The sequence below is a fragment of the Phodopus roborovskii genome, unplaced genomic scaffold (assembly GCF_943737965.1).
Source record: "Phodopus roborovskii unplaced genomic scaffold, PHOROB, whole genome shotgun sequence".
Taxonomy (NCBI): Eukaryota; Metazoa; Chordata; class Mammalia; order Rodentia; family Cricetidae; genus Phodopus; species Phodopus roborovskii.
This window is the reverse complement of record NW_026126636.1, coordinates 6,629,504-6,647,607: the sequence shown is the minus strand read 5'-3', so window position 1 is coordinate 6,647,607 and position 18,104 is coordinate 6,629,504. Positions and strand designations below refer to the sequence as shown.

Below are 18,104 nucleotides of genomic sequence, written 5' to 3'. Positions count from 1 at the left end.
TCTCTGGCCCGAGAGCTCCCCTCCCTCCTCCCGCACCGACCACCGCCGCCGCCGCCGCCGCCGTCGCGCTGCGTCACCGCGCCGTGCGTCACCGCCCCTGGCCCCGCCCCGGGGGCCCACTGCGCGCCCGCATTGGCTCACACCCGGTTGACGGACGGCGAATCCAGCCAACTGTCGGCTAGGGCAGCCCGAAGGGTGGGAGGTGTGCGGCAAGAAAGGCGGGGTCCTGGCCGGGAAGGGAGCGACGGGGCTGGAACGAGGCCGGAGAGGCCCGCCCCCTCCCCACTACGATTGGTCCGACTGGGTGATGGGCAGACAGCCAGGCCCCGGGCGGAGGGCAGAGGGCCGGGAAGGGGAGGGGCGCGCGCCGCGTTGCCCCGGGCAACAGGCCGGCGGAGCCCGCGATTGGGCCTCCGGGCCCGCAGGGGGCAGTCTCGCGCGTGTCTAACTCAGGGGCCGCGAACCGAGTCATAATTCCTCATTCTGGCGTTCAAGGCCCCCCGCCTCCCCGCCCCTCGGTCACGCCCGGCCCAAGGTCTGTACCCTGTAGCGTCCTCGCCACTTGGGGTGGCAATGCTGCACTCCGGCTCCGGGTGTCCATCGGCCGCGCCTTAAGTGACACAGATGAGCGAAGTCGACCCTTTAAGGGAGGGAGGAGATAAGACACACACACACACACACCCCGCACAAAAGAGGCCGTCAATAAATGGTGATCGCTCTCGTCACTCTCGTCGTGATCTTGCTCCATCCACAAACTGTCCTACGTCGGGGCGAAATGATTGGAAAGGGGCCGGCGCTCCAGAAGGATGACAGCCACGAGAAGTCACAAGAAATAGGGTGGAGTGTCTAGTTTACGACAGGGACTAGTGGGAAATGAGCTGCGACCAGATGTTTGGCCACTGGAGGGAGTTTGCACTTGTGCTGAAGTGACTAGGGGGACGTGGAAGGGATCCAAGACCGGGGAGGTCTTGGGGAGTTGGGAGTTTGGAAGCGACGCCTCTGGCTGACTCGAGGACAGTAAAGAATGGGACGCGGAGGAGCCCAGGGAGCCACCTGGGAGATGGGGCGGGGTTGCGTCTGGGAGGGATCCTGGGGAGGGGATGGGAGGGACGCCTAGGTGGCCCTCTGAACTCGCCTTTTGCCACTGGCTGGCCACAGGGCGGAAGAGAAAAGTCCAGGACAAAGCCCTCTGGGAGATTAGGTCTCAGAGAAGAAGCCTGGTGTGGGGACGCCTAACAGCGAAGTCAAGAACACTGCCCCACCCCGGGGACACTCAGGCTGCAGACCAGGATTTAAGAATCTTTAGAGATGGTAATTGAAGCTGTGGGGGTGCGTGACCGATCCCAGGGAGGGTGTGAGGGGTGAATGGACCCAAGGATCCGGCGGAACTCTGAGAAACGAGGACTCTTGGTCTGGGAAACGAAGTGGACACTAAACGAAGATGGTGAAGTGGCAGCGAGAAAGACGGGAGGGGACCTGGTGTAGTGGTACACGCCTTTAATCCCGGCCAAGGCAAAGGCGAGGGCTTCTCTGTAAATACGAAGCCAGCCTGGTCTATAGAGTGAGATCCTGTCTCAAAGACAGAGAAATCTGAAGGAGAGGAAAGGCCATTTCATGCCAGGAGACATCACAAGGCCCAGCTATTTGTGGTTTGGATTTTTTGAATTAGGATTTCATTCTAGTCCTGACTGGCCTTGACCTTCTTTCTTACACCAGACTAGTCGCTATTCTCCTTGAAAGTGTGGGCTAGACCCTCTCCCCTTTAAAGACACTTATTTTCCTGGGGCTAGTGAGACGGTACAGCAGTTAAGAGCATTGACTGTGTTACCAGAAGACGTGACTTCAATTCCCAGCACCCACATGGAGAGTAGCAACTGTACTTTCAGTTCCAGGGGACCTGTTATCTGACTTCTGCAGGTCCCAGACACGCAAGTGGTGCACAAACATATGCAGGCAAAACACTCACACACATAAAACTTTTAAAAACATTTGAAGAGCCAGGTGTGGTTGGTGTATGTTTTTAATCCCAGCGCTCAGGAGACAGAGGCAGGTGGATCTCTGAGTTTGAGGCTAGCCTGGTCTTCAGAGAGTTCCAGGACAGCCAGGCTATGCAGAGAAACCCATTTTTAAGTCATTTTTCAAAAGCTAGCAGCTGGGTTGTGCTAGGCACACACCTCAAATCCCAGCACTTGGGAGACAAAGACAGGCAAATCTCTGAGTATGAGGCCAGCCTGATCTACAGAGAAACCCTGTCTCAAAAAAACAAACAAGCAAGCAAGCAAACAGCATTGTGGCATGGAGTTTGAGAGAAAACTGGGAAACAGCAAGTATAGATGATTGTTTTGGGGAAGTTGGGAAGGAAATAAGCAGCAGATGTGGTTGCCAGGCAGAGAACAAGTAACAAGAATCAGTTCTTTCCCAGCATGTGGATTCAAACTTAGGTGGTCAGGCTTGGCACCAAAAACCTTAATCTGCTGAGCAAACTTCATGGCCCTGTTTTGGGTTTTTGTTTTTGTTTTTTTTTTTTTTTTTTTTTTTTGAGACAGGATCTCACTGTGTAGCCCTGGCTGTCCTGGAACTTGGCTATATAACCAGGCTAGCCTCACATTCATAGAGATCCATCTGCTTTTGGCTTCCGGGTACCTGGATTAAGGGCATCCACCACCAAACCCGGCTATTTATTTTTGAGACAGTTCTCAGCCCAGATTGACCTCTTAACTCTCCAGGTAGCTAGGAATGACCTCGAACTGTAGATCCTCCTGCCTGCTCCTCTTGAGGGCTAAATGTGCTTCTTCATACAGTTTATATGGTGCTGGGGATGGAGCCCAGGGCAGGCATACTGAACAAGCATTCTACCAACTGAGCCACAGCGCCAGCCGTATTACTTTTAATGTTTGCACATTGGTTTTTATTGTATATGTATGGGTGTTTTGCCTGGATGTTTTTTTGTGTGCCACACGCATGCCTGGTGCCCATGGAGACCAGAAGAGGGCATTGGGTGCCTGGAACTGGAGTTATAGACAATTCTTAGACATCATGTGTGTTCTGGAAATGGAACATGGGTTCTCTGGAAGAGCAGCCAATGCTCTTAATTGTTGATCTATCTCTCCCCCTTTATTTTTGTGGAGAGTGTCTTGTTATATACTCCTGGCTGGCCAATACTCCTGCCTTAGCCTCTTGAGTGCTGGGGTTACTCATGTCCTACCACACATGGCTGAAGACAAAGATATCCATATTCAATAACATTTCATGGAGGTTCAGGGGAAGCGCCATCGGGACAGGCTCAGATTATAGGAAGGGTTGGAGAATTGCTGGAGAGGTGGCCTGGCCGGTGGGGTGGGGTGGAGACCAGTGATGGGGTCTGTCCATTATTAGAATGGAGAGCTAGCAAAGAGAGCCAAGAGGAGCAATGATTGGGGAATACTTTTTTTTTTTTTTGCTTGCCTGTATGCCTTCACTAAAATACATAGGATTTTCTCATAAATTACTTTGTTTTTATTGCTTCTTTATAGGACATTTGGGTTTATTAATTGATTTTTTTTAAAAATTTATTTCAAGAAGGAAAAGGGAACAAATGAATAAGTATGTGTATGTGTGGTGTATGTGTGTAGTGTGTGTGTGGGTGGGTATGTATAGTGTGTATGGTATGTGTATATGGTGTGTGTGTGTGTATGTGTGGGGGGGTGTGTATAGTATGTGTGCTGTATGTATATGTATGGTGTGTGGTGTGTGTATGTATGTGGTGTGTGTGTGTATGTGTCTGCGTGTGATGTATGTATGTGTGTGTATATGTATTCGTGCATGAGAACAAAAAGCCATGCCATGTGTGTGCTAACATGTGCTTTCACTGTTAGTTAATCCCTCATACTCCTTTGGTTGTTTTATCAGATTTTCTGGAGTGTTTGCTATTTTGGGTTCTTTTTCCTTTAAGATTTATTTTATTTTGTGTGTATGAGTGTTTTGCCTGCAAGTTTATATGTATACCATATGTATGCCTGGTGCCCACAGAGGTCCAAAATTGGCGTCGAGTCCCCTGGAACTGGAGTTAGGGAATGATCATGAACTACTGTGTGGGACCTGGGAATCACTGTCCCCAAGTACTGGTATTACAGGCATGCATCACTATTCCCTGCTAGTATCTACTCTTTCGTTTTTAAATTTTTTTATTAGATTATATTTTATTTGTTTATGTTTGCGTATACATGAAAATGCCATATCCCACTTGTGGAAGTTAGAGGATAATTTGTGGGAATCGGTTCTCTCTGGGGATTGAACCTAGTTCCTCAGGCTTGGTAGCAAACGCCCTTACCCACGAGCCATCTCGCAGGCCCCTTTTTTGTCTTTTGGTGTGCAGTATCTCCGTGTAACTCTGGCTATCCAGGAGTTCACAATTGTCAACCAGGCTGACCTCAGACTTGTAGCCATCCTGAAGGCTGGGATATTATAAGCCACCATTACTTATTTCTGAGACAGGGTCTCTCTGTGTCGCCTGTCACCACTCTAGAGGCTGTGACACCTTGGGAGAGTAAAGTTGATGAAACAGGCAGATTTAGCTGATCATGGTACGAGGAGGCAGAGGCAGGTGGATCCCTGGGAGTTCAAGGCCAACCTGGTCTGCAGATCGAGTTCCAGGATTCCAGGATAGCCAAGACTACACAGAGAAACCCTGTCTGGAAAAGAAAAACAAAAAACAAAACAAAACAAACAACAACAACAAAAAAAAAAAACTGTGTTTAGAAGAAACTGAGGTCACAAGACTCTTGTTTTATTTTCTTGGAGTTTTCTCACAAGCAGTCCGAATTCTCACACAGCTCCATTCCTGGACTGTGTAACAGTAACCCTGGTTGTTCTGGAACTTACTATATTGACCAGGCTGGCCTTGATCTTACAAAGATCCACCTGCTTCTGCCTGCTAAGTGCAGGAATTAAAGGTGTATTCCACAAGGATGGGTCTATTAACTATTAGGCGCATCGATGAACCCGGGGATAACAAGTTATTTTATCTTCAGTGGCCCCAGATGAGGGTCGTGGCTTTACTCAGCTAGGGCGGCACACTGAGGCAGTATTCGAACCTCCGGCTTAGTGACCACCAAGCCTCCCAGGTTCTGGCTGATGCAGGGAAGGAAGGAAGGGGAGGAGCCCCTTTGTGACAGTTGCCCCAAGCCAGGCATAAACAGGATGTGGGGTTAGATGAAAGCTTCCCCCTGCCACAGCCTGCCCCTCTCAGCCCGGGTCCCCACCCCTAGAAGACAGCAGAACTGAGAGGCGGTCTGAAGACAGAAGAGCCATGGTCAGAAGGCCTGGGTGGCAAGGAAGGGCAAGGGGCTGAGCTTTAGGGTGGACTGGGGCAGGGAGGGTACCTGGTGGAAGGTCAGCCGGAGCATGAAGGTCACAGGCAGGGAGGGAAGGGACCCAGCTGGGACAAAGGGTCTAGCTAGGACATAGAGGTGGTGGTTTTATTTTGGCCCCACACAGATTCCTGGGTCTTCTGGAATAAACCCCGAGGGCCTACCAGGAAGGTGGGGCCTGCCCTGTGTGTCCCCCAGAAGCTGAGCTGTGTGCCCTAGTGACTGGCACCCACTGAGGTGTTTGCCAACGCCCTCTCACATGGGCCAGCTTCAGCTTCTTCACTGGTTTATGGGGAAACTGAGTCAGGAAAGGAGCCAGGTTAGAGGCCAAGCCAGCTCAGCTCCTCCCTGTCCCTTTGGCAGTCGGATTCCCTGGTGGTGTGTGAAGTGGACCCGGAGTTAAAGGAAAAGCTGAGGAAATTCCGTTTCCGAAAAGAGACCGACAACGCAGCCATCATAAGTCAGTGGCCTCTGCCGGGGCAGGGCGGGGGGGGGGGGGGTGGCGTGCAGGAGGGAGGGACCTGTAACCTGTGTTCTATCCCTCTCCAGTGAAAGTGGACAAAGACCGGCAGATGGTGGTACTGGAGGAAGAAATCCAGGTGAGGGACTTGGATGGGGGCCCTGTGATAGAGTGAGAGGTCTGGGGACAATGTTGGTGGATTGTTCCCTGGGTACCTCATAAACAAGGTACAGTGACACATGCATGCAATGCTAGCACTCCAGAGGTGGAGCTAGGAGGACCAGGAGTCAAGGCCATCCTTGGCTACAGTTAGTTGGAGGCTAGCCTGGGCTATAAGAGGTTCTGTATCAAAAAAGCCACTGAAAGGCTGGGCACTGTGGCTCTGGCTTTTCATCCCAGAACTCAAGAGGCCGAGGCGGGCAGACCTCTCTCTGTGTTTGAAGCCAGCCTGATCTACATAGTGAGCTCAAGCCTTACCCTGGCTTTGGAAGAAAAACCAAAATCCAGGTGTTTGAGTTAAGGCTACTAGCGCTGCGGTGAAATACCATGACCAAAAGCAAGTTGGGGAGAAGCGAGTCATTTGGCTGACATAGTCATAGTCCATTGAGGGAAGTCAGGGCAGGAACTCATACCTGAGTGGAACTGGGGGCAGGAGCTGATGCACAGGCCACGGAGGGGAGCTGCTTACTGGCTTGTTCCGCATGGCTCGCTCAGTGCGCTTTCTTACAGAACCCAGGACCACTAGCCCAGAAGTGGCCCAATCCACAATGGGCTGAATCTATATCACTAAAGAAAGTGCCCTACAGGTTTGTCTACAGCCGATCAAATCGAGGCAATTTCTCAATTGTGGTTTTCTCCTCTCAGATGACTATAGGTTGTGTCAAGTTGACATAAAACTAGCCAGCAGCTAGGGCTTTAATTCTAATAAGGTAGCCCAAAGCCACCAGCAAGCCTGTATGAACTGGATAAGCCTCTCATTTTGTGCTCTCTCTGTTCGCATCGGCTTCCTTCCTCTTTTCTATAGTCTAGGCTGCTTGGCAGGGGAGGGTATTGCCCACGAGGAGCTGGGCTTCCCTGGAAAGGAAGTAGAGTGGTTACCATGGGAACACTGACTCAAATCGGAACTCTGGCATTTACTGTCTTGTGTAATGTGGGGCAAGTCCAGTGACATCGCCGGGCCTCAGTTTCTGTAGCTGTCAAGTGGGCATAAGACCTCCCCATAGGGTTCTGAGGAAGCTCAATGGATCCACATGTGCTTCACTTCTTAGAACAACGATTCTGCAGATTTCAAGTGCTCATTTAACTAACTGAAAGATGGCCATTTGTTTTCTCTCTCTCCCTCTCTCTCAGAACATTTCCCCAGAGGAGCTCAGGTTGGAGTTACCAGAAAGACAGCCAAGGTATCGTGGGAGAAGGAGTGGTGTGGAGGACTATGGGTAGGGAGTGATAAAAAACCTCCAAACTGGGGGACTGTGGGACTCCAGTTCCGTCTATGAGCTCAGGATCTCTTGAAGCCAAGAAGTCACAGTCTAGAAGTTTTTGTTGATGTGGTATTATTATTATTTTGGTTTTTTGAGGCAGGGTTTCTCTGTGGCTTTGGAGCTTGTACTGGAACTCGCTCTGTAGACCAGGCTGGCCTCAAACTCACAGAGATCCACCTGCCTTTGTCTCCCAAGTGCTGGGATTAAAGGCGTGCACCACCAATGCTGGGCTCAGATGTGGTATTTTATCACAGAATTTTACACTAGCATGTTAGAGATCTATTCATTTTGTTTTATGTACGTGAGTATTTTGCCTGCAGTTATGTCTATGTACCACATGCATGCCTGGTGCCTGTAAACATCAGAAGACATAATAATAGCATCTCCTGGAACTAGACTTGTGAGCCACCATGTGGGTGCTGGGAATGGAACACAGGTCCTCTTGTGAGAGGAGCCAGTGCTCTTAACTGCTGAGCCATCTGTCCAGCCCACACTAATGCTTTTTAAAAGGTAAACAAACCAGGAGGACGTTTTAAAAGTTAAAAAAAAATTAAGGCCAGGTGTGGTGACCCATGCCCTTAATCTTAGTTCTGGGGAGGCAGAGGCAGGTGGGTCACTGTGAGTTCAGGGCTAGCCTGGTCCACATAGTGAGTTCCAGGACAATCAGGGCTAATGAGCTCCTGTCTCAGAAAATTTCTTTTTAATTTATGTGTATGGGTGTTTTGCATGCATGTCTGTCTATGCACTACATGTCAAAAGCCAGAGGCCAGAAGAGGGGTTCGGATCCCCGGGAAAAGAGTGTTGTGAGCCACCTTGTGGGTGCTGGGAACTGAACCCAGCCCTCTGTAAGAACAAAAATTGTTAAGTGCTGAGGCATATCTCCAGCACTCCCCCGTTAAAAAAATAAAATGTGTAATTTGCCAGACAGCGGTGATGGTGCACACCTTCAATTCCAGCTCGCAGGGGCAGGGGCAGGAGGATCTCCGTGAGCTTGAGGTTAGCCTGGTCTACAGAGCGAGTTCCAGAATAGCCAGGACTGTTACACAGATAAACCCCGGCTTGAAATTTTTGTAATTTTTTTAAAATGTATTATATATGTGCATGTGTATATGTGAGCCACTTGGCATGGGTCCTGGGAACTCTTCTGTCCTGTGCAAGACAAAAAACATACTCAACCACAGAGCCATCTCTTTGCTATGCCTTTGAAACACGGTCTCATGCATCCCAGGTTGGCCTTGAACTCAGTACATAGCCAAGGACAGGTCTAACTTCCTGATCTTGCCTCTACCTCCCAAGTGTACCCTGCCCCCTCTGATTTCCATCCTGTTTCAGCCCTCTGAGTGCTATGACAGACCTGTGCCACCGCGCCTGACTCAAACTGATCTGTTCACATCTTTCATCTTGACTCAATTCTTTTTTTGGTTTCTCCAGTTTTGGACCTCATTCCCAGACTCAGGGACCTTTGATAACTGCAAAGCCCCGGGGCCCACAATGGAACCTCATTCTCTGGGATTTTCAATGCTGATGTTCTTTGGAGTTTTATCTTGGAGCCTGTCTTTTGTGTAAAAGCTGATCCATTGGACGGTGGCGCTTAGCTTGGCTCACATCCAGTCTGACTTCCTGTGTCAGGCAGGCACCATCATGTGACTGCTGTGCGCTCAGATCCCACTGCTGGGGTAGGGGAGTGGAGACCCATTACGTGCGTGTCCCAGAGCTCTCTGGGGGTCTGCTCTCCCAGTGAATATCCCCGTGGCTGAGAAGGCTCAATATTAAATTACATTTGTTAAAAAGTATTTGAGAACAGGTGCTGATGTAGCCCAGGCTGGCCTCAGACTCCCTGTGTGGCTGAGGTTAACTTCGAACTTCAGATCCGTCCCAAGTGCTGGGACTACAGGTGTGTGCTACCATGACCAGCTCCAGATTCAAGGCTGTGAACTCAAAGGACAGCAATTGGGCTGCTTCTCGGGTCCTGAGTGTGAACTTCCTTTCTCTACCATAGGTTCGTGGTCTACAGCTACAAGTACGCGCATGCCGATGGCAGGGTGTCCTACCCTTTGTGCTTCATCTTCTCAAGCCCTGTGGGTGAGACACAGCTTCGACTGTCCTAAGGAGAGGGCCTTAGGTTCTGAGGGGCAGTGTGTGTGTGTGTGTGTGTGTGTGTGTGTGTGTGTGTGGCTGTGGAGTTGTCTGTAAGTGGGTACCCGCACCACAGTATGAATACGGGAGCTGGGAGAGCACCAGCCTGGCATGCTACAAGCCCCGAGTTCCATTCCCAGCACCACCAAAACAAAAGAAAAACGAATACAAGGGTATCATAGTAGCTGGGTATGTTGGTGCACACCTTTAGTGCCAGCACACAGGAGGCAGAGGCAGGTGGATCTCTGTGAGTTCGAGGCCAGCCTGGTCTGCATTGCAAGTTCCAGGACAGCCAGGGCTACATAGAGATCTTGTTTCAAACAAACACAAAACAACTTCCTCCCCCAAAGAAGTGCCTTAAAAGTGTTGTAGCCAGGCAAGATCGTGTTCTGCCTGTAGCCTCAGCACTTGGGAGGCTGAGGCTTGAAGGATGGCGAGTTTCAGGACAGCCTAGGCGACAGAGTGAGACCTTATCTAAACAACAAACAGGGCAGGCATGGTGACTCAAGCTCTTAGGCCCACTCAGGAGGCAGGGGAAAACAGATCTTTGTGAATTCAAGGCCAGTCTGAGCTACATAGTGAGACCCTAAGAGGAAAAAAAGTGTATTCATGTTGTGTATGTGTGTGTGGGGTGCATTGTATGTGGGAGCTGTGAAGACTCCCACGCATTCTTGTTCATCCTACCAGGGAATCCCCTCAGGGTCCCGAATCTCCTCCCAGACACCCTCACTATAACCTGAAGCTCCTAACCAAATCTAGAAACCCCAAGTGCAGCCTTCAGAGACCTCCTACAGGCCTCCTTAACTGCTGTGCCTACATGACTACTGGTGTTGAGCTCCCAAGCACACCCTTTCTCTCTTCCACACAGGCTGCAAGCCTGAGCAACAGATGATGTATGCCGGTAGTAAAAACAGGCTGGTGCAGACGGCGGAGCTTACAAAGGTCCAGAGGGGCCCCAGCTCTGGAGGGGCTGGGTGACCCTGGGGTCTGAGGGAGGGACCCAGGGGCTGAACCCCTGGGGCTAGGGGGTAGGTGCTAGATCCCAGACCCCTGAGTCTGAGAGAGGAGGGTTGGGCCTGGATCCTCAGATCTGACGGAAGAGCTGTGGGCCTGGACTCCAGGGTCTGAGAAACGAGGCATCTGGAGGCCTGGACTCCTGGGTCTGAGGGAGGAGGGCTGGAATCTGGACTCCTGAGTCTGAGGGGTCAGGAAACCTCACTGGATCATAACCTCTCTCCACAGGTGTTTGAAATCCGCACCACAGACGACCTCACAGAGGCCTGGCTTCAAGAAAAGTTAGCTTTCTTTCGTTGACCTTTGAGCCAGTGTTTTGAAATCCTTTCGTCTGAAGACTCAGACTCCTAGGCTAATGAACATCCAAGAGCTAAATAAAGCCAGGAACTTAGTAATCCTTATCTTGAAGGTTCTGACTCTTTGTCGGTACTGGCAGACAGTCTCTGCAGTTCCACCTTGTGGCCGGCAGGGGGCGGACGTTTCTAGTGGAACCAAGCTGACTCCGGGAGGAAAAAACACCTGTTTCTCAAAGGGAGGGGACCATGGGGTTCCTGGGATGGAATGGGTGGCCTGGGTCCCCTTAAGGACTTTGGGGGATGTTCAGATCTGTGAAGGGGTCACTCCTGAGGAGGAAACGGCCCCTGAGAGGAGAGTGCACCCTTCTCTTCACCTCTTCTGCTCTGGGGCTCGAAGGCATCTTCTGGCACTAAATGTTACCTTTCTCAGCCAAGCCCTCAGGTAGAAATAACTTAACCCCCCCCAAAAGTCAAAAGATCAGAATGTACTGCTTCTGGCACCAGGAGGGTGCTGAGGATGGATAGTTTCGAGGCCAGACGAGCCTGAAGGCCCAGGACCCTGGGAGGTGAATAGATTTCAGGACTCTGTGAACCCCAGAGGGCTTGAGGAGTCAGGGAAGGAGACTCCCCACACTCTTTTCTTCCGGCACCTCTAGGTATTGAATTCTCTCGAACCTCCATCTCCCTTTGGACATTTATTGAGTACCCAGGGTATACAGGGCTCTGAGATGGGCAGTCAGGAGAGAGGTGGACCATACTTCCTATAGTACTCCCAGGGTCGCCCATGTTTTCTCAATCCTCACACCCGGGGCCCCTGGAACTCCCTCCCTCTACCTCTTTCCAGGTTCCCGGTTGAGGTGGCCGTTGCCATGGTAACAATGACACAGTGACCTTGGGCCTGGGCTGTCCCTCCCCCAACCCTGGTGCTCCTGGGGGTGGGTCTAAAAGGGAATCCATACCCTGCCTCTCCCTCCCAGCCCTCAGATTCTTCACCCCATCCTGTCCCTTCCATCCCTGTCCCCTTGTCTCCAGTCAAGCCACGCCCTTTGCAGAGAAGTTCAGGAGAGAATAGCTCTAAACAGGGTCCGGGAGAAATGCCTTTAGCCCTTCATGTTCTGGGGGCGTTTGTCTCCTCCCTGCCAGAGGTCCCACTCCACCCATAATATATATATGTAGCCCTGACTGTCCTGGAATTTGCACTGTAGACCAGGCTCGCCTGGCACTCAGATATCCACCTGCCTCTGCCTCCCTCTCGGGTGCTGGGATCAAAGGTGTGCCACCACCGCCTGGCCCCACATTACTTCTGATCACAGCCTCAGCCCCCAATGGCTGGAGGTGGGAAAGAGGTCTGGGGGCAAGAAGGGGTGTCTAATGAAGGTCAAGGAAGCCTGGCTTGCGGAGATTAGAGAGTCAGTGAGACTTGCCCAAGGTCACACAGGCACAACCTCAAATGCATACCACGTATTTGTAGGCACCATAACAGGCATTGGCTTAATTCCTACAACGCACCACGAAGAGGTGGCCACGATTAGCCTCAATTTAAAGATAAACACACTGAGGCACAGAAGCAGAAGCCACAGTCTTCCCCATGTCCAAGGGTCACACTGCATAGGCAAGAATCTCACCAGCCATTGTCTTGCTTCCCAGATCCCCCCTCCCTTCCCTATCCTTCAGAGTTGAACTTGCTTTTAGGGTGTAACTGTAAATAATCCAATCAGAAAGGACCATGTATGGGACACGCCCAATGGAGAGCAAATTTGGAAAGCAAGGACCAATCAGAGGGTTCAGATCAGATTATCCAATGAAGAATCAGTATAATGGGGGGGCGGTTTATTGATGTATTTTATTAAGTTTTAAGTATTGTGTGCACGTTTATTTGTGTGTGTGCATATATATGTGTGTGTATGCGCGTGCGCGCTAGCATGTATGCGCACATGCGGGACAGCTACAGGACCGCTTTCAGGAATTGGTTCTTTCCTTCCACCTGTGGGTTCCTGGGCTCGAACTCAGATCTCCAGTCTTGGCCAGAGGTGCCAGTGGGTACTGATCCATCTTGCCAGCCCCAGCTCTCTACATTTTGAATCTGCACTCTAGGTTTTCCTATTCTTGGACACAGGTAGGGATTTCAGCACAGAATGAAGACTCCAAGCTTAGGCTGAAAGTTAGAATTCTTTGGGTAGGAAGGCAAAGATGGAGGGTGTGGCTTAGGCAGAAGAGGTGGGGCTTGTCTTTGTGGGCGGAGCCTAAGATGAATATTGTTGACTTTGGAGTCAGCTCTAAGAATCTAGTGTCTCAGGCTGGGCACGTTGGCGTATGCCTCAAGTCCAAGCACTAAGAGGCAGAAGCAGGCAGATCTCTCTGAGTTCAAGGCCAGCTTGGTTTACATAATAAATTCGGGGCCAGCCCATCACATAGAGCTGGGATTTATGCTTTGGGGCGGGTCCAAAGAGGCAGCAGGTAGGGCCAGAATTTGTGGTAGAGTCTAGGTGAAGAATTATAGGCTTGGTCATTAGTCTGTATCGGAAGGTCTGCTGCAAGAATTAGGGTTTCAGTCAGACAACTGCACTGTGTACTTTCAGTATTCCAGTATCTCCAGCTTGGTAGGCTCTTCATTTATCCATCAGGTGTCTCCATTGCCTTCCCCTCTTTTCCTCATCTCCAGCCAAGCCTGACTTCACCTCTCTTTCCCCTTCATTTTTAAGTTATGCTGTCATTTATTACCTCTGTGCCCCTGGACGAGGGACTACATTTCTCTCTGCCTCAATGATCCTCATCTGTAAAATGGGGATAGTCATGGGAGTTCTTCCTTACCTGAGGCCAGAGCATCAGTGCTACCGAAGCGTTGCTACATCTCTTCTCACACTTGCTGCCGTTATTCTCCTGTTTCCTTATGTGTGGCACACGCATGTACTTTGTGTGTGTGTGTGGGGGGGTGTAGGCCAGAGGTCAACCCCAGGTGTTCTTTCTCAGTAGTGGTGCACTGCCTGGCAGTGGTGGAGCACATGTTTTTAATCCCAGTACAGACAAAGCATATCTTATGAGCTGGGTTGTGGTGATACACACCTTTGATCCCAGCACTCCAGAGGCAGAGACAGGAGGATCTCTGTGAGTTTGAGGCCAGCCTGGTCTACAGAGCGAGTTCCAGGACAGCTCCAAAGCCACAGAGAAACCCTGTCTCAAAAAGCCATATCTATAACTATATCTCTATATATCTTGTGTACGGGTGTGATATCTGGGCACCACTTGCATATCCGGCGCCTGTGGAGGTCAGAAGAGGGCACTGGATCCCCGGGACTGGAGTTACACAGATTTGTGAGCTGCCATGTAGGTGCTGGGAATTGGACCTGGGGCCTTGGGAAGAGAAGCTGAGCCATCTTTCCAGCACAGGTTTGCCTTGTTTATGACAGATTCTCTCACTGAGACCTAGGACTGGCTGGTTAGGCTACGGTGGGTGGCCAAAAAGCCCCAGGATCTGCCCGTTGTAGCCTCCTAAAGCTTGGGTTACAGGAACTAGCCACCATCCGCTGTGCTGAACAGCAAGGCTCCACAGACACAGCGCCCTCCCCAGTCCCTCTTTCCTGTCGGTCTCCTCAACCCTGCATAAGGTGGGGTGGTGATGGAGGGTGTGGACAGGAGGACTCTGGAAAGAGGAGATGCGAGCATCCCTGTGCTCCTCTTGGCTTTGAGTTGGACCATCTTTCACCAAAGGGGAGGTCTGCAGTGGCGAGTTGGTTTTGGGGGTGTGCCTAGCAATGGTTTATGGGGCTTGGGGAAGGATTTCCACATGGGGGGGTCCCTAATGGAAAGTGTTTGAGACACAGGGGCTGCAATAAGATCTTGAGGGAAGACTGCTGAGTTTGGGGGAACCTGTGTGTATCTCAGAAAGAGATGCCCGGTGGGCTCTCAGGAAAGGATGGAGAGGTCAGCTCTGAGGTGGGAGCTGGAAGTATGCTGGGATCCATGGGAGTCACAGGGGCTGCAGGGACTGAGGGAAGCAGGGCTGATTGCTGGGGGTGGATGGGAAAGAGCCTACGGCAAACGGGGAGAGGTTAACCAAGGGGTACCCTGAAAAGAACAGAGTGAAAGTGCCAAGGTCCCCAAGGATGCTGGACGGTGGCCTCCGGTATAGTTGGGGAAATGAGAAGCATTTAAGGGTCTTCCATGGGCAGAAGAGATGTTTGGGTCTCTTAGACATTAGCCATGATCTACAATTCCTCCTGGTGGGCAGGGAAATGAAGGCCCTTGATGGAGGAAGGGCATTGTTGGGGCTGGACTCAGATTTCACTCTGGATGGCAATGAAGCATCATCTGGTTTCCCAGGGTTCCCCAATGGACCAAGGCAAGGTGGGCTCTTTCTGGACTTTGATACACAGTCTGAGTCCTCCATGAATTCCGGGGTGTGGCTTGGGGGCCACCTGAGTGTCGGGTATGGGTGTGGGGTGGGGGCCTGGATCCCCTGGGATGCTGTGCTGTGCTCTGAGGTCCCTCTGGAATTAGAGGTATGTGGTCTAGGTTTCCTGACAGGGTGTGCCCTCCTCCCCACCATCTGAGGTCACGAAACAGCTCCCAGGTGGCTCACCAACATGGTCTGGAGTTTCAAAGGAGGTAAGACCTGCACTCTGAAGATGGAGCGAGCTGGTGTGTGTGTGTGTGTGGGGGGGGTCCAAGTAGCCTTTGGGGCGTGGTCTGGAGGGACAGGGGTGGAGCCGGGGCCCAGGCTGGACCCCGGCGCTCGGCAGTGGAGAGGGGTCTGCAGCGACCTGGGCGTGCGTGTGGCCGCCCCACCTAGGGCCGGCGCCCCCTCCCCCCTTGCGGCGGCGACGCGGAGGGCGGAGCGCGGCGGCGCGCGGGAGGGCGGGCGGGCAGGCGGGAGGCGGGCGGGAGGCGGCCCCGCGGCACCGCGCCCCCTCCCCCGGCCCTCCCCCCACCATGGCGCGGCGCGAGGCGGCGGCGGCGGCGGCGGGGCCGGGCCCCGGGCCCCCTCCCCCGGGCTGGGTGAGCGTGGCCCGCGGCGGTCCCTGGGGCTCTTTGGGAGCGGCGGGCGGGGGCGCGGGGACGAGCGTGCCCGTGTGTCCGCGGCGCTGCGGCGGGGCCCGGCGTGCGCCCGCCCGCGGCCCTGTGTGTGCCCGGCGCCCCGCCGGTGTGGCCATCCGGGCGTGTGCGGGGCCGCGGTGGGCCGTGCGTGTGCATGTGTGCATGTGTGCGTGTGTGCGCGCGTGTGTCCCACACACTCCGGGGCGCCGGATCGGGGGGGGCTGTGGCGCGCCCGTCCGAGGGGCTGTGTGCAGGTGTGTGCGGGGGCTGCGCGCCCAGGTGTGCGGGGCTCCCGGTGGGCCTGTGCGCGCGTGCGGCTGGCTGCGTTGGGGGTCTGTGTCCGGCGGGGCTGGATGTCCATCCGAGGGGCTGCGGAGCCGGGTGTGTTCTCTCGGGTGTCCGTGTGTGTGTGTGTGTGTGTGTGTGTGTGTGTTGTATGCGGGTTGGATGTCTCCGAGGGCGCGCGCGTGTGTGTGTGTATGTGTGTGTCTGTGTGTCTGTGTCAGGTACCCTGCTGGGGTGGGGGCTGAGGCTCAGCGCATAGTGGGGCCAGGCCTCTGTATGGATGTGTGTGTGTGTAGGTGTGTGTGTGTGGGGGGGTGCTTGGCTGCTCCCTCGGTCCATGTCAACTGGGGGGGGGTCCTCAGTGATCCTTGGGGGAGACGGCCATGTCTTCCTCCTCTTTTCCGTGGCTGGTTGGGGAGGGGGATGGGAGGCCGGGAGGTGGACAGATGGAGGGATGAGAGGCCGAGGGATGGACAGATGGGCCCTGGAGTGAGGGGTGAGGGTTTGAGAGTGGAGGGTGGGGTGAAGACCTGGCCCTTCCCTCCCCACCCCACCCTAACTCCCCCACCTGCCGGGTGTCTGCAGATAGGGCCTCCGTTGCTTATATCTTCCTGGCAAGGCTGGAGAAACTCTGGGGGGTTGCTGGTGGCAGAATCTTTTGGGGACCCAGCTTTGAGACCCAGCCCTTCCCATTCCTATGAAGTCCCACCTGCTGAACTATGACCTTTAACCCTGGCTTGTGCCCGGTTCTCTCTGGGGCGGGGTGTACAGGGACAGCAGGGGTGTTAGAATGTATCTGGCCTGGCAGGTAGGTGGAACAGGAGTGTGCTGGGCCCTCAGGAATGATATCGGTGACAATGAGTGTGAAGCTGGTTGCTCTGTTGACCGTGCTCCGTGCTTTGGTATTTTGTGTGCATTTACAAGTGTGTTAGTTCCTCCCGGGACTGTGGCATGTGTGCATCTGTGATGCCTGAGCCTCTCAGAGTGCCCGTGTGCTTATTCACGACTGTTAGCTTTGTCAGTGTGTGTCCGTGCTAAGGGCTCTGTGTGTATGTGTGAAGTGTGTGCCTGCTGAAGCTGCATGTGTCTGTTGGTGTGTTGTCAGCGTGTGACTGCACAGGGGGAATATGTGAAGTTCCATGGATGTGTCGAGGTGTGTAAGAGTGTGCACCTGTGTATCTTTCATTGTGCAGGTGAGTCTTGTGTGTGTGAGCCGCTGTGTGTTGGCGAGTGTGCAAGGGTTATATAGATACAGATGGCTGGTTGTCTGTTAAGGGGCATATATGTCCCCCTGTGTCTATACATCTGTGTGTGAGGGAGAGCCTCTCTCTGTGTGTGTGTGTGTGTGTGGTGTGTGTGTATGCAGGTATGACAACCTTGAGGATGTATGTCTCTTGGGAGTCCTTTTCAACTTTTGTCTCTGGGGACCAGGTTCTGTGTGCTTAGGCATGTATCTGCACCTGTGCCTTGGGCACAAGATTGACCCTACTTCTGGGTCTATGAGTGTAACCTGTCTGTAGCATGCCAAGGCATAGTCTGGGACACAAATGTGACTGTACCCTGGGCTCAGTGCCCTAGAGGGTAGGGAGCACCCAGACTGGGGTGGTGTGGGTCTGTAGAGCTTGGGTTGGGACTGACGTGGACTGGCTTGGGCTCACCAATATTAACATGGATTGAGATGTGATGGCATGGTAGGAACTTCCTGATGCTTCTGCGCTCTGGATGCCACTCATATCTTTGAAGTTGGGGAGCCCATTTGAAAACTATTGAGTTGTAAGATGTCTGGTCCAGAGACTCCCAGGTCTCAGAAAGAGAAGCCTGGGAATTAGAATTCTAGGGCTGCTAAGAGGGTAGTAGATTCCATACTCCAGGAAACTGATGCAGGTAGGGGATGGGGTAAGGGTCCAGAGCTCCTGAGACAACAGAGGGCAAAGCCCACATCCTGAACTCCTGGGGTTTGGAGGGTATACAATCCTGAGGCCTAGTCTCCTAAGGTTTGGCCATGACTGTCTGTCCTAAGGTTCAGACTGACAGTCTGAAGATCTTGTAA

At 52.8% G+C, this 18,104-nt stretch overlaps 1 protein-coding gene across 2 annotated transcripts; it reads left to right on the top strand.

Moving 5' to 3' along the window:
* The first annotated feature begins 1,224 nt into the window (after window positions 1–1,224).
* Window positions 1,225–10,840, top strand: Gmfg (glia maturation factor gamma). 2 transcript variants are annotated; one of them, XM_051207633.1, is made up of 7 exons: window positions 1,225–1,311; window positions 5,712–5,808; window positions 5,898–5,947; window positions 7,159–7,208; window positions 9,289–9,371; window positions 10,294–10,367; window positions 10,668–10,840. In XM_051207633.1, the coding sequence occupies exons 1-7, from the start codon at window positions 1,309–1,311 to the stop codon at window positions 10,737–10,739; spliced, it is 429 nt and encodes a 142-aa protein (XP_051063590.1). In that variant the 5' UTR covers window positions 1,225–1,308; the 3' UTR covers window positions 10,740–10,840. The 2 variants fall into 2 exon arrangements, with proteins under 2 accessions (XP_051063590.1, XP_051063589.1); XM_051207632.1 differs by lacking the exon at window positions 1,225–1,311 and adding an exon at window positions 5,186–5,290.
* The last annotated feature ends 7,264 nt before the right edge of the window (window positions 10,841–18,104 follow it).

What these genes read in the sequence shown, in the direction of transcription:
- Gmfg (XM_051207633.1), top strand. An exon ending in TTACCAGAAAGACAGCCAAG is followed by an intron (nt 7,209 to 9,288) that starts GTATCGTGGGAG and finishes TCTCTACCATAG; the next exon opens with GTTCGTGGTCTACAGCTACA. An exon ending in CATCTTCTCAAGCCCTGTGG is followed by an intron (nt 9,372 to 10,293) that starts GTGAGACACAGC and finishes TCTTCCACACAG; the next exon opens with GCTGCAAGCCTGAGCAACAG.